Source organism: Microdochium trichocladiopsis (genome assembly GCF_020744255.1).
Source record: "Microdochium trichocladiopsis strain MPI-CAGE-CH-0230 chromosome Unknown B0I36scaffold_8, whole genome shotgun sequence".
Classification (NCBI taxonomy): domain Eukaryota; kingdom Fungi; phylum Ascomycota; class Sordariomycetes; order Xylariales; family Microdochiaceae; genus Microdochium; species Microdochium trichocladiopsis.
In genome coordinates this window covers 1,549,929-1,563,471 of record NW_025763551.1, presented here as the reverse complement: position 1 = coordinate 1,563,471, position 13,543 = coordinate 1,549,929, and the positions used below count along the sequence as shown (strand labels likewise).

Genomic DNA, 13,543 nt, shown 5'->3' with positions numbered 1-13,543 from the left:
CGGGAGCGCAGGAACGTGCATCTCTAGACAACGGCAGCCAATGCAAGAGCCTATGCATGCATAACGGGACATGCACGACCAGGGGCGGGCACCGGCAACGCATGCACGCAAAGGCGCAGACGCACGCTTCCCGTGCCCCCAGCGTCAGAACTAGGGGCAGGCTGGGCCGTTAGGTTTGCTTGGTCCCAAGGTGTGCATTGCATCGGCCTCCGCATGCGATGGGATCCGGACTCTCGGTCAACTGCTCGCAGCCGCCTGGCGCCTCTTGTCCGAGGCGAGCTCGATCAGGTCTGAAGGCGTCTGGTGGTGTGGGCGGTCCCACGATGTTTATCTTGCACGGTCAGCCACCCCACCGCCATCTTGTGTGTGCTGCACAGAAAGCCATCGGGACTACCGAGCCTCAGTCAGGATTGGATTTGACGAATTATGCGCAGCGTGGCTAGCCGCAGCGGAATGGAGCACGATCACGGCGTCGGCGATCTCGCTAGTGACGCAGGCTCATGCAGCTTGCGACGAAAGCCTGGGCTAACGCCCACTTACAGTTTCTCCGGCGTCCCATGGTGAAGGTTATACAGCAATCAGGCCAGCTGCTCTCGGATCTGGTCCCAGAAATGACCAGTTTTCGTGACGGCCTTGGCAGGAGCTGGTGTAGCAGGTTGGAATCATTGGTTGGCTGGTCTAATAGGTATTGGGCGGGGACCGCACAACTCGGAATGCTCCCGCCGTCTTTCCGTTGACGGGTTGGTGCACTCCATGGCGGATGATGATTAGGGCTCGTTCCTGCACTTGATCGCGATGTGACCAGGCAATGCAAGTCACGGCGTTGATCGTTAGCTGCAGAGAAGAATGAGAAGCGAACTGTTCACTCTGACCCCAGCACAAACATGTCCATGCATCCCTCCCCTGGGGGAAGGCGCCACCATATTGCTGAGCTGCTGCGGCTGCCGGTTCAGGCTGTCATGAGAAAATGGGCAGGTAAGAACGCTTACGAAGTGTTCCAGTCAGATCATCAGCCGTGAGCTTCGCTTTGGCAGGGTCATCTTCGCAGCCAGGCCCCATCCTCCCCGATTGCACCCAAGCCAGCCTCCCCAACTTCGGTTCCTGCGTCACAAGTTGAGTCTGCCGCATCCTGCACCACTGCACTTGCAAGATGGCTGACTGACTGTGCCTGCCAGCTCAACATCCGCCCTCTCGTGCATGCCCGCCCGCACATCGTCGGATTTGAGCAACCCGCGCGTCATGCCCGCCTCGCAGGTGGTTCGCATGCCTGGGTCAAGCTCGCTGCAAGCACCGATTGTCCAGTCTCATGGACAGTGCAAACCAACCCGTCGTCAGTGCACACTGCAAAGCACATTTGGTTCACGGGCCACACATGTCATGGTGCGTGGAGTATGCCTGCCCTTGCAGCGAGCTGTGCGTCGGCGGAGCATGATGGTCCTCCTCTGTTGTATCGACATGGGCCCCTGCCTCTCGGGAGCTGTCCGCGCCACTCAAGTATCACGAGCAAGACGTGCCAGGACGAAACTCCCGAGGCAGCCCAACTTCGATCGAGTGGCAGGTATTGTGGGCGGTCATTACATATAGCTCTGGTGGGGACTACCGGCATCCAACTCCAGCGGGTGGCAGGATCTTGCACGGCACACTCCCTGGTCCAACCTATTGGTTCATGTCATGCAACGCCCTGCTATGCTTGTCGTTATGCACGACATAGGTGCAGCCGCTCATGGCAAAACACAGCCGTTACAAGGCTGCCAATCAGACTCAACCCACCATGTATTCTCAACGCCCCCTTACCAACCGAGGGAAACGAATGTGGCGTGCGAAGACGTGTGTCCAAGCGCTGGCAGGTCGAACGTTACATACATCGCGATGGTATCGCTACGCTCATGTCCCCGCCAAATGATATTCCCAGCACTTTTGGTCCGGCTCACCACAATTCCAGGATCAAGACGTCACCAACTCAGCCTCGCAGGACTAATCACGGCACAGGGGAGCCCCAGACATGAACTTCACACCATGACCGGAGCAGCCACATCGCCTATAAACTTTGAGAGCTCACCTGTCTTCCGCAACTGCGCGTCTGGCTGCGTCAGAGTCAGTTATGGACATACAACAATCACCAGTCGCTCTGGAGGAGAGCATATCGCAATGCTACTTGGGCTCTTGAATCACGACGGCTTCGCCGGATTGCATATCCGCCGAGCCTATCGATCAGCGCCAGCAAATACTGGTCGATTGCGAAGGCCACAGGACGGTTCAATAGAGAAGACGTGGAAGAAGACTGTATGGGGTCCCGGGGATTTTCTATGCCGGTCCCCGATGTGCATGGCGGACGGCCAGCCTGACGCACTGCAGGCAACGGCTATGCAGTTGGGGTGCGCCACCATCGCCGGAACCAATCACAGAGGCAAGCTTGGGCAAAATCCTTGTTGGTTGATTTTTATCTGGAGAAATGCAGCCAGGCTCTCGAGGCACAACTCCAGACCTCTAGGCTCAGGCAACACCCTCTTTGCCCCAGCCGTGAACGTCGCCAGTGCGACCAGGGCAGGAAAACCCGACCACAGGTTGTCCCGTCTCGCTCAAACATTGACAACGAGGTTCAGGAGTACCATATCTCATCGCGAATTCTATTTCGCACATGGAATCACTCACACCTTGCTACACAAGCATTATTGGTACTGTTTGGGACTTCTGGTGTTTCTCATGGCTACCTACCTAGGCAGCTTGGCTCGACACAGAGCGCTTCAGCTGGTGTGCTTCCTCTCTGCCGGCACAGTCTAGCGTGAGGCACATCGGGCCATGGCAGGTATGCAAGGGGAGGGATCTCCTGCCACGTACTACTTCTTATCATCAGGCCATCCCGTGTCGACCTCTCGCAGCCCACCAGCACATCGACCTGGCCGCCTCAAAGGCGGCCGTGCCCTGATTGTCCAATCAACGGCGCCCACGTCGACCCCCTCCTTTTGCTCAATCGCTCACGTCGGACCAGGGTACCGGGGTGGAGGTCAGCACAATACTATGTTTGTCATCCACACCCGAAGCCGGTAGCGGACTGTCTGAATCACGATGGGCCCCTGTTCCCGTCACGGATACCCTCGAGACCAATGCTCATCCTGACTTGGATCAGCAGCTAGTTGCGGGACGTTCTGTGCAACGAGATCTAGCGCCGCCGGGTTCGACTTTGCACATGGCACAATTGATGGTCACTAGCGAGTGCAGGCCGTTTCGCAGACGACGGGGGCACTCTCTCGGGCTGAGCCAAATGCGGGGGCTTGGAATCGTCCATCTGTCTTGGACGTTCAGAACGGGCCGTCGAGTGAGGACACTTTGGGGTGTGCGGTGCTCCATGCAGTCCTTTAGGGCCGAGCTCTACTGAGCCTGCGCTGCTCGGCCATCGTCTCGAAAGCCATCCCGTGGCCACGACCGCGCGCCTAGCAGGGCGGAAACGTTTCTGGCAAGCAGAAGGGCCAATTGCACCACGGCGCTACTGGCTGGCGGCCACTGACCGGTAGGCTTGCATGGGGCACACGGCGCGCCCCGACTGGGGCGCTGGGCGGGCTTGCATTGTTCGAGTCGGGTGGAGCGCGCTAGACAACAATGGAGGCTGGCTACAGAGCAAAAACGGCAGCAGGCTCGCGAGAGAGACGCGGCGGGCATGGACGGCGGAGGAAGAAGAAGAAAAAGAGACAGGAAACCTGACGGCTCGCCGGCCCAGTGCTTGAGCCTCGAGCGTGGGCGCCTCGACCACCGGCAAGAACGTCGACAGAGAAGGAGTCCAAAAATAAGCCTTGATGCTCCGAGACAGTATATCCCGGGCTCCCGGGACAATCCGGTTGTCATTGGCCGGCCGTCTCTGGTGTGAGATTGAGACAAAATGGCGAAGGTTTTGGCTGGAATGCCAGCGCGACCAGTTTGGAGCTGCCGGCGTCCCGCCTGTCCCGATGCTGCTGAACGACAATTCATTGTGGTCTGGCCTCTCTCGTACTGTGCTGTACGTGTCGACACGAATATGGTGCCCGGCTCCACTGCGGTTGAGACTCTGGTGGTCGGGTGCTCTGGCAAGTCTTTGGATGTTCTGTTGCGCTGCGGCGGGGGTGGCTCACGGGTGGGTGCATGCATACGGCCAGGGAGCCTGGCCTCTTTTATTTTTTGACAGGGCCGGGGCCCAGCATCGCGCGAGGAGCAGTGCGAGGGCCGTGCACGCGGGAATCCGAATAAGTCAGGTGGGGCTCTGGCCGCCCACGGGTAGGTAGCCTCAAGCCAGTCCGGCTGCACCGACCCCTCCCCAAGTCGCAACTGGGCTTTTGCGCGGGTGTGTCATCCTCACCGCTACTCCCTGTCTGTCTTGCGCAGTCCTCTCGCCGTGTCTGCCGCCGGCTCACTCTGGGTGCTGCTTCTTTTTCTTCGTCGTCGTCGTCGTCGTCGTCGTCAGACACGCCCATCTTGGCGCCCGAGGAGCGCGGCGGAATCCTCAGTGTCCAATGCACAGGCGACAAACAGCCATGTACTGCCCAGCAACTGAGCCGCCATGGATCATGTACATACCAACATGCTTCTTTGTCGTGCATTGCCGCGCCCACGCGGTCCCCACCTCGACGCCAGATGGATCGGCTCAGCGCTCGCGTCCGCTCCTCAAGGATGGGGTATCCCAGCCCCTGCTCCGCTCATGGCCCCTGCTCGGTGGCTGGTTGTCAAGCTCCGCGATACATGGCTCCTGTGTACAGCAGAGGTACACCTGTCCGCTCTGACTAGCCATCTGGCTTCAGACAGTCCATATCGCATCTCGCGTTGCTGCTTCTCCGGAGCAACAATGGCATTCCTTTCCTCGGCCGTTCATACATGGCCCTCGGGTTCGAAAGAGGCACGAGCGCGGACGCGCTGGGAAGTTCCCGCGACCAGCCTCATCATGTGGGCTTCCCTTTGTGCCCAAGCTTCCTTATGTGCAACATGTCTCTCAGCACGTGGCAACTGGCGATGGGGTCCTCGTGTCTCAGGGAGCCACCACCACCACCCTTCTGGCGTACTCGCGGCAGGGCCTATGATGCGGCTGGGCGGCTCGCTGCAGTAAGCAGCAAATCCACTCGGGTTTGCCAACGAGATCTCCAGATGACGCTGAGTAGTCGCCAGTGTGATAAGCACAGAGTCTGGCTGGCTGGCTTCTCACGATGTCACACTGTTGGCCTTTGCGGTCGGTCCATGGCGTGCCGTCAGATAGGAGCGACGTGCTCCGTGGTCCTTTGCGTTTTACCTTCAGCCACCTTTTGTCGTCAATTACCCGTCGTTCTCCAGGGGGTAGTAGGCAGGGCACTCTTCCCAGGCTTGGTCCTCTTCTCGTGGCTCCACCCGGGTATCTGCCTATTCAGCACATGCGAATTGTACTGAGCCGGAGAATATGACACTGCAATGCCCGATTTGAATCGACAGTGTACTACGTACTGTTTGGGCAGACCACATCCCCCTGTTCGCAAGGCTCCCTCTCTTGGGTTGGACAACAAGCCAACTCATCTACAGGGCACAAAAGACCCCATGAATGACAGGCGTCCCAGGGGCCCTGGCTGCAGCCACACACACACTCGGTACAAGTCATGCGGGCATCCCGGGGCACGCATCCGCCGAGATCTGATGCGTCGTGGTGGTGGTGAGAGGCCCCCCCCTCCCCATTGTTGCTCAATCCTTTGAGCGCTTGGGATATGCAGCTTTGGTCTATTCACACACTCGACATACTCCACAAGGGAGACTGCCCTAGCCTTGTATAGGCCCGGTACTACATCTCACGACTGGGCGGGCTGCCTGCAATGCCCACGTACGACCAGGTATATTGCCTTTACATATGGGCTACATACACACACGTACATATCTAGCTCGGGCTCCAGAACCTGGGGTTACCCATCTTGAACAATCGCCCTGCAGGATGGCCAATCATGCAATGGTGGAAGAGGGACGCACCATGTCGCAAGAGGCGGCAGCCCTGGTGGTGCTGCCATTCGACAACGAAAATGCTTTTGCGCCGGGACTCCTCTTCTCGACAAGCAAGCAATAGACGACCCACCACGATTATGTGGTTACCATGTCGTTGTGGTTTTGCCTTTCCTCTTTCCTCTTCCGGGGGGAGAAAAGGCCAGGGGCTTGTAAGCGAGTGAGTCGGAAGAACTTTTTCGTCCCCTTCCGCCCGCCGCCTTGACTTGAAGTCCCCCTTCGCTCTCAATCAAGTGTCGCTTGCGAGTCGGAAGGGTGCGCGCGCGCGCATCATGATTCCTACACACCTGATTCAAGTGTGCTCTCCGAGGGTGGCCTCCTGGGCAAAGGCACAAACATTGCCAGGTCCTGATAATAAATTGGCTCCTATTAGCTTTAGCTATCCAGCCCTAGGTAGGCCCACAGCCTGCCTGTTGCTCCATCTGTGCACTTTGATGCAAGGGTCGCTCCCGCAGTCGTGCCCCGTGCTCTGCAGACATCCCACTAGGAATCCAACGCACTGTTTCCCCGACAAGACCCCGCGCGCGCATGGACAGACGACCTGCTGCTAGGCAAGAAGGGTCCAAGTATCTGGACAGTTTTCGACGAGGCGACATGGAAAGCCGAGCAGGAATCTTTAGCCTGGAGACATTTTATCTAGAAAACAAACAATAAAAGAGAGGCCCCTAAGGCTGGCCAGCCAGGCGAGCAAAGTACGAGAGCAAAAAGACTCAGGGAGGTCCTGCACACAAAGAAACAGCGCAGCTCATCCGGTTTGGGAAAACCACCTCTCAGGGCTTGTCCACGGCAGAAGGAAGGTCTACGAACCAGGTTCTCGTTCCGCTGGCACACGTTTGTCCCGCATCCTGCAGCAGCAGCAGCAGCAGCAGCAGCAGCAGCAGCAGCCAAAGCAAAGCAGCTCCAGCCAGGGCTGACCGGGGGGCGCCGGGGTTGTCGGCCGCCTCAAGTGTGCCTGCCCCCCAGCAAGCAAGCAAGGGCGAGCAAGGAACCCGATGCCACAGCGCCGCGCGCGCCGCCGCTGCGCAGAAGCAATCATGTATGATGATTTGCATATGTCGGCAACAGCAGACTGCCTGCCTGCACCCGCCGCGCACGCACGCGTGCGCACAAGCCGCGATCGATCAAACTTCAATGGTGTGGAGAGAGAGAGAGAGAGAGAAGGGAGAGAAAAGGGGAAACAAAGAAAACCTTCAGACGGAAGGGCGGGTGAGGCATGCCGTCGTGTCATTTCAGCGGCAAACGGTAGTCATAATGATTGCGTGGTGTTGTCAGGACGTTGCAAAGGGACCACCTAGACCGAGAGAGAACCTTGGGGGGGATGGTTGAAAAGGCACTTGACTCTAAGGTTCCTTTGAATCTTACGCGGCCCTGTCTATCAACGAAGCGATCGTCCCCCCCAACTCGGCTTCTGATTTTTTTATGATAATCACAGTTGAAGACCCGGTGCCTGGCAGCGCGCTGACACAAGTTGAGAATGGCCTGATTGGTTTCCAGTTGCGGCCGTCAGTCCGGCTTCGTGGAAGTCTAAAGGGGGGCCCGGCGGAAACCCGCGGTGACAACCTATGCCCACGTCGAAAGTACACTGCTCAGCTCAGTGATGTGCTCACACGTTGATGCAACGGTGAATTACAGTTCACCACTGACCCAAAAATAAATAAAAATTCTGCCTGTCTTGTCGTCAGTAATGACCAATCTTTGTCATGGCTCACTCGAGAACATCTCTTGGTGAGGATGTTCTTTCCTACGCTGGGACTCGGGTCGTCGATGTTTATGGTTTCTAGGTTACTCAGAGTGCGCTCCCTCGTTCTCACCCCCCCCCCCTCTTTCCAAATAACGTTTGCGGAATAGTGACGGAACTCGTACACGTCGAGGCATAATCAAAAGCGAAAAGATATTGTTGAGGCCGCGAAGGAATTTGCACGCAAGAGTGTGAAGCTTTTGAAATCCCAACCCTCAAGCTCACAGCTCATCAATATGCCCGGAACTCCTATGCATGTACGTAGTAGATACACAGTGACGATGGGGGCGGCGGTCGGACAGCGCTGTGAGCCATGAAGCTGCGATAACAACCCCCCTTGCCGTGCCCACTCTATGTTCCCTCTAATTCACGACAAGTCGCGCCTATATCCTTGTGCCCAGGCAGCGGTATTCGAAGAGGAGGAGGGGCAGTTGCAAATATCAAAGGTATCAACCAAGCGGTGGACCTGCACAGTCTCGCAATGAAATATCTAACCAGAAGCAAGTGGACGTGGGGAATATATATCAAAAGTCTTCTTGGCCCGTATGCAGAGTGATTGATCTCTACGCCGCCGCTCGTCATTAGAAGTGTATTTTGATTATCGACCTGACCCGCCTGACCCGACTGACACAGGAAAAAAAATTGTGGTCATTTTCAGGAGTATGATTCTTTCGTGCCAGTGCCCGGCAGCACCTTGATGGTGGTAAGTAGTCATTGTTCCCGCCAACGCTGCGCGTGAGATTGCTCCTATCGCTCACGACTTGGGGCAAGTACCATGCCTCCGAGTGGTTTCCTAGCCCGACGACTAGAACAGTGTCGTGGAGACGGGAGCATTCTATCTGTCCTTGATGCTATGCCGTGTTGATTTTCCAACGAGTATCTCCGCTCCCTCTGCATTTACCGGAATGATGTAGGCTCGTCGCGCCATGAACTGGTCACGCAGAACTCTGTGTTCTGGGAATGCCGCTTCTGCTTGAGGAGGATGCACTTTGACGGCAGGCTGGGATGTCAACATGATCCTTTGGGTGAAGTGTCCCTTCTTTCGTGACACTACGTCGTGCAGGAGGAGAGAAAGTGTTCAAAGGACGTTCCTTGCCCATAGCAGAGAAGCGGTACAAGTTGACAAAGCGCAACCTGACAGTAAGTAATCGTGCGTCGGCAGGTCAGATTCACGAACCTGGTCACTTTAGGCGTCTGGAGCTATTCTTTACGGATTGAGATGATTTGTTTTGACTCCCTGGTGTTAACATGAACACAAGAGGCAAAATATCCCAAGAATTATCTCTGCAACACACCCATTGCGAATAAGACAGCATGTCATTATCTCACCCCGAACACAGATATCAGATAATGGATCTATTCGATTCCTATAAATTCGCCCACAAGTACGGGGGGACTGTAAATTCCAGGAGGACCCAAATAGATGATTTATGAGCATGTCGAGCCACATCAACAACGGTGGATAAAGTCGTTCCAGCTTCCCGCGGGTGACTTGCTCAATGTTGATAGATTTTACACTGTAGTATGGGAGTCAACTGGCAACTGTGCAACTCGGCTCCTGAAGGGTCACTACAATGGAAAGGAGCGTGCTGGCCAACCATCTTCAGTCAATGGCATATCCAATTCCTTCAGTGCATGATATCGTCACAGGAGACGTCTCGGAAGGGCAACCATCTCTGTTTGCAACGGCAACGTCCCATATTCAAGCTCATGAGGACCAAAGTTCCACAGCAACCCATCAAATTCACCTTCCGTTCAGGTGTCCCCTGCGCGCGGGTCTTTCCCCTGGTTGATGGTCCACTGTGAGCAGAAAGGAAACAGAGCGCCACGGACCCTGGAAAAGGCCAAGTTGCAGGGAATGTGAATAAGCCTTCGGGCGACGACAAAGTCCCTAGCCGTCTTCCTTACTGTACTGGGCCCTCCCGGGTGCCCTGTCCTCTAACGATATCTGTACGACCCCATGCCATCACACCCGCCGAGATCCTTACCGGCCTACAAGGGGCCCAGGTCTTCCTGGTGTGACAGCTGCCGCCGGCTCCACCACGGGAGCAGGCCCTTCCTGATTCAAGGAGCCTTGAGCCCTTTCTGATCACTGATCACGGCCTCTTTCTCGTTCCGGGAAGGAGGAAGGGAAAAAGCAGGCTCGTTGAGGACGGGCCACGCCCACGGACGGAAACTGGCGATTACGTTGCTTTCGGAGATCAATCTCGCCGGAGGAAAGAAAGAAAAAGGAAAAAAGGGGGGATGAAAAGGAAAAAGGAAAAAAGAAAAAAAAGAAAGAGGCGGCACAGGCTCGCACGAAAACTCCACGTGCTCATACTCCGTATGCATGTGTACACTCGCCATCGCAAGCGGGACCCCGAATCCTACCTGAGTAGCGTGCCTTTCGCGCAACGGTCGCACGCCCAGCCCCGAGGCTGGGCCGTCCAACCCAGCTCAGGCCGGCGTCGTCGCTGCCTTGCACAGACAGCCCCTTCATACCCATTTATGATGATTGAGTGTGATCAGACTTGCCAGCACACGCGCACGGACACATACGCCTCGACGCCTGAATGCAACCATGCCGCTCGGGTGCAGGATAACCAGATCGGGACTCACGTCAGGTGGGCTGGGGTGAGTCCATTGATACAGCTGTTTGAAGATTGGAAGCTTTTTGCGGGAATTTTGGCAAAGCCAGCTTGTTGTAATCCGTACAACGATGCCTGGCTTGCGCGCCCCGAAACCATTTGCTGTTTGCAACGATTACTGAAGGCCGGTTCAGTGGGCTGAAGGAGTGAGCACGCCGTCTACCCGTGAAACGTACACCATCGTCATTATCGACTTGGTCTTCGCTCTGTCCATTGACATGAGAGTGTTGGAGTCGTCATGAAGCCACTTTGAAGAGCTTCAGCAGGGACAGAGCTGGTGTTGATGAAAGACGTGCACAGCATGCTCGTGGGTTGTGCAACATCGGGCTGGCTAGCGTACATGGGGGGAGGGGGAGGGTGCGAGTCACGTGCTCGCGGGTCAGGGACGTGTCACGGTGGGCAGGTCCCCACAGCCCGCCGTCGCGACCAGGACGCCGTTTTGGCGATTTGTCGTCATGATCGAGCTTCGCACGAGTCAACGACGCGGATAATTGAACACAGTATGAGTCTGGACAAATCGTGGACACATCCCCCATCCGAAACCAGCATCCTGGCAGCTTCATGACCCGCATAGTCACGCAATCATACCCCTGTCACACCAATCAATCTTAGATCTGTCGACAGATCACTTTCTCTACTTTGCTTTTTCTTCGTCCCTCACCGGTCACCCCTCCCCAAGGACATGATAGAGAGGCTAACGCCGGAGCCTGCCTTGACACGCAGCAGCCATGGCGACAGTGCAAACCTTAACCACACCGGCAGCGGCAAGAAGCCCATCACGACGGTAGGCCTTACCAAGCCGGTCACGACAAGGTCCATCGCAAAGCCCCCGACACCCACCAAGGCTGCCGAGCCGGTCCTGAGCCGGACCTTTGACCCATGGAACTCGTCCGCGACGGGCCACCAGCGCGCCGAGAACAGGCTCGGCGGCAGCACGGGATGGCGCAACTCGCGCAACTCAAAGCTCATGACACAGTACGCAAGTCGAGGCACTGGCGGGCAGCGCATCTCGGACAGCGTCGGCGCAGGCAGCCAAGACTACGACCAAGAGTCCCAGCAGCTCGTCCGGCCTGAGGCGAGGCTCCGCGCGCGTCACTCGGTGCTCAGCATGCTCGCAAAGCCCGGGTCGATGAAGGTGGCTGAACGGGAGTTTGTGGCGTCGGCAGCACACCGGTCGGTTCTGCCAGTGGCAGGTACAGCTAGGTCAGCATCGTCGTATGCTTCATCGCCTCTGCTTCAGTCGGCTCTTAGGCCGGTGGGATCCAGAGACTTGAGAAGTCAGGATGTAGACATGGCATCACCATATCCGATGACAGCCGAAGACAGACTCGCGGCAGCTCGAAAGGCTGAGGACGAAGAGAGCGAGGCTCGCCGCGCGGATGGTAGTGACCGGCCAGGCTTGTTCTCAGGCGTTGTGGTCTACGTTAACGGCAACACGCACCCGCACGTCTCGGACCACAGGCTCAAACAGCTCCTCGCCGAGCACGGTGGGCGCATGTCAATGCACCTGGGCCGGAGGAAGGTCACACATGTGATACTCGGGAGGCCGACGGCATCCTCACTGTTCGGGGGCGGTGGGGGTGGCGCTGGCGGCGGGCTCGCGGGAGGCAAGCTGCAGAGAGAGATTCAGAAGGTTGGAGGCTGTGCCGTCAAGTACGTGGGCGTCGAATGGGTTCTCGAGAGCATAAAGGCTGGCAAGCGTTTACCTGAGGCACGCTTTGCCAATCTAAAAGTCGCACCGAAGAGCCAGCAAAGTGTGTACGGGTTGTGTCCCAAAGTTGTGCCTGCTGCTCCGGAGAAGGGACTGACAAACGACGACTTCGAGCCACCACCGAGTGCGCAGAGGCCACCATGAGGGGCGGTTGCGCGTGAATCTTAAGGACAGCGACGGATACACCTGCAGCCATGATAATGAGCTTTATGAGACATGAGACCCGAGCTTGCCAACTCCGCCCCCGGATAGGGTGATCGCAGCATGTGCCAGATTTCACAGCGTTGGAAAAATTCGATCTAGCACCACCATAGACTACGAACGGGTTCACACCCAGAATATCAAACACTTCACAACGTTTCCCGCCCCAGTCCTCCTACACACTATGATCCATAGAGACCGGGAATTCTTGACTGAATCTGGTCCAACTGCATCGCGTGGAAGTACCAGAGATTTGACCTGAGTCGTAGGCAGCTCATCTGTCCCAAACCTGATCGTTCCGACGTCTCACAAGACCGGATACCAAACTCGTCGCCGCCGCCGCCAAGCAATTCCGCCAGCATTGCCTAATTCCATCTTCCGCCCAGTCCTTTAAAGTATCCGTTCTCATGCTTCCTCAAACCTCGTATCTGAAGCTCTAACCAGCGAGCGTGATAGGGACACGTCACATCGCACAAGGCTCTCCAGCTCGACCCATGCACGCCCACACACCTCTTCCTTGCCCCCAGCCGAGGACTGCCAACCCTGACTGCCCATTCCCGTGCAACATCGAGATCCCGATCCGAAGCGAAACCAAGCGACGGCCCCCTCAGCTGGCTGGATATGACAAGAGCGGCGGCGCCGTGATCAACGCACGACGACAATGATTAACCCGCTTGTTCATGACTCAAGCCTCGTATTTGAACATCTCTTGTCCTACCACTTGTCATGTATTCGAGAGCACCCACCAGTCTTCTCGGAGTGGGTTTAGAGCCTGGTTCCTCTCCATTGCCGCAAGGCCCCTCGATACAGGATCCGGCGTGGGTTTATCCGGGCGTGCTCTTGCGAAAGCTTGCCAGGGGAAGATGGAAGCATTGTGTCGACATTGCGGAAGACGGACGGAATAAGGCTGCGTGCTCCTGTGGGCCCCTTTCATTGCGGGAGATGTAAATGAGCAAAATGGAGCGGATCACGGCACCCGTTTGATGTTGCTACCGCTCTGAAGGAGATATATCCCCAAGATTGTACGAACGAGGGCTTCGCTTCGCTTCGTTCGGAGTCTCTGAGACAACGGCTTGGCTGATGCGTGCCCCAGAGTGGTTCAATAAATGCCCCTGGTCTCTGTATAGTTTCCTGACATTTTCAGCAGGTTGAAGTCCGGATCACCACAAGTTTATCGTGTTGACGTGCACATGCAAGTGGTTTTTGCATGCCCGGCCACCTGAGAACTGCCTAGACAGGTCAGAAAGCTGTCCTGTCACACTCAGTTCACATGCTTGGGTGCCAACCCCA

The 13,543-nt window shown here is 56.7% G+C and overlaps 1 protein-coding gene across 1 annotated transcript; it reads left to right on the top strand.

The window, feature by feature from the left end:
• Window positions 1-10,812: 10,812 nt before the first annotated feature.
• On the top strand, window positions 10,813-12,407 carry B0I36DRAFT_330013 (uncharacterized protein). Its single transcript, XM_046154788.1, has one exon. The coding sequence runs from the start codon at window positions 11,024-11,026 to the stop codon at window positions 12,194-12,196; it is 1,173 nt and encodes a 390-aa protein (XP_046009379.1). The 5' UTR covers window positions 10,813-11,023; the 3' UTR covers window positions 12,197-12,407.
• The last annotated feature ends 1,136 nt before the right edge of the window (window positions 12,408-13,543 follow it).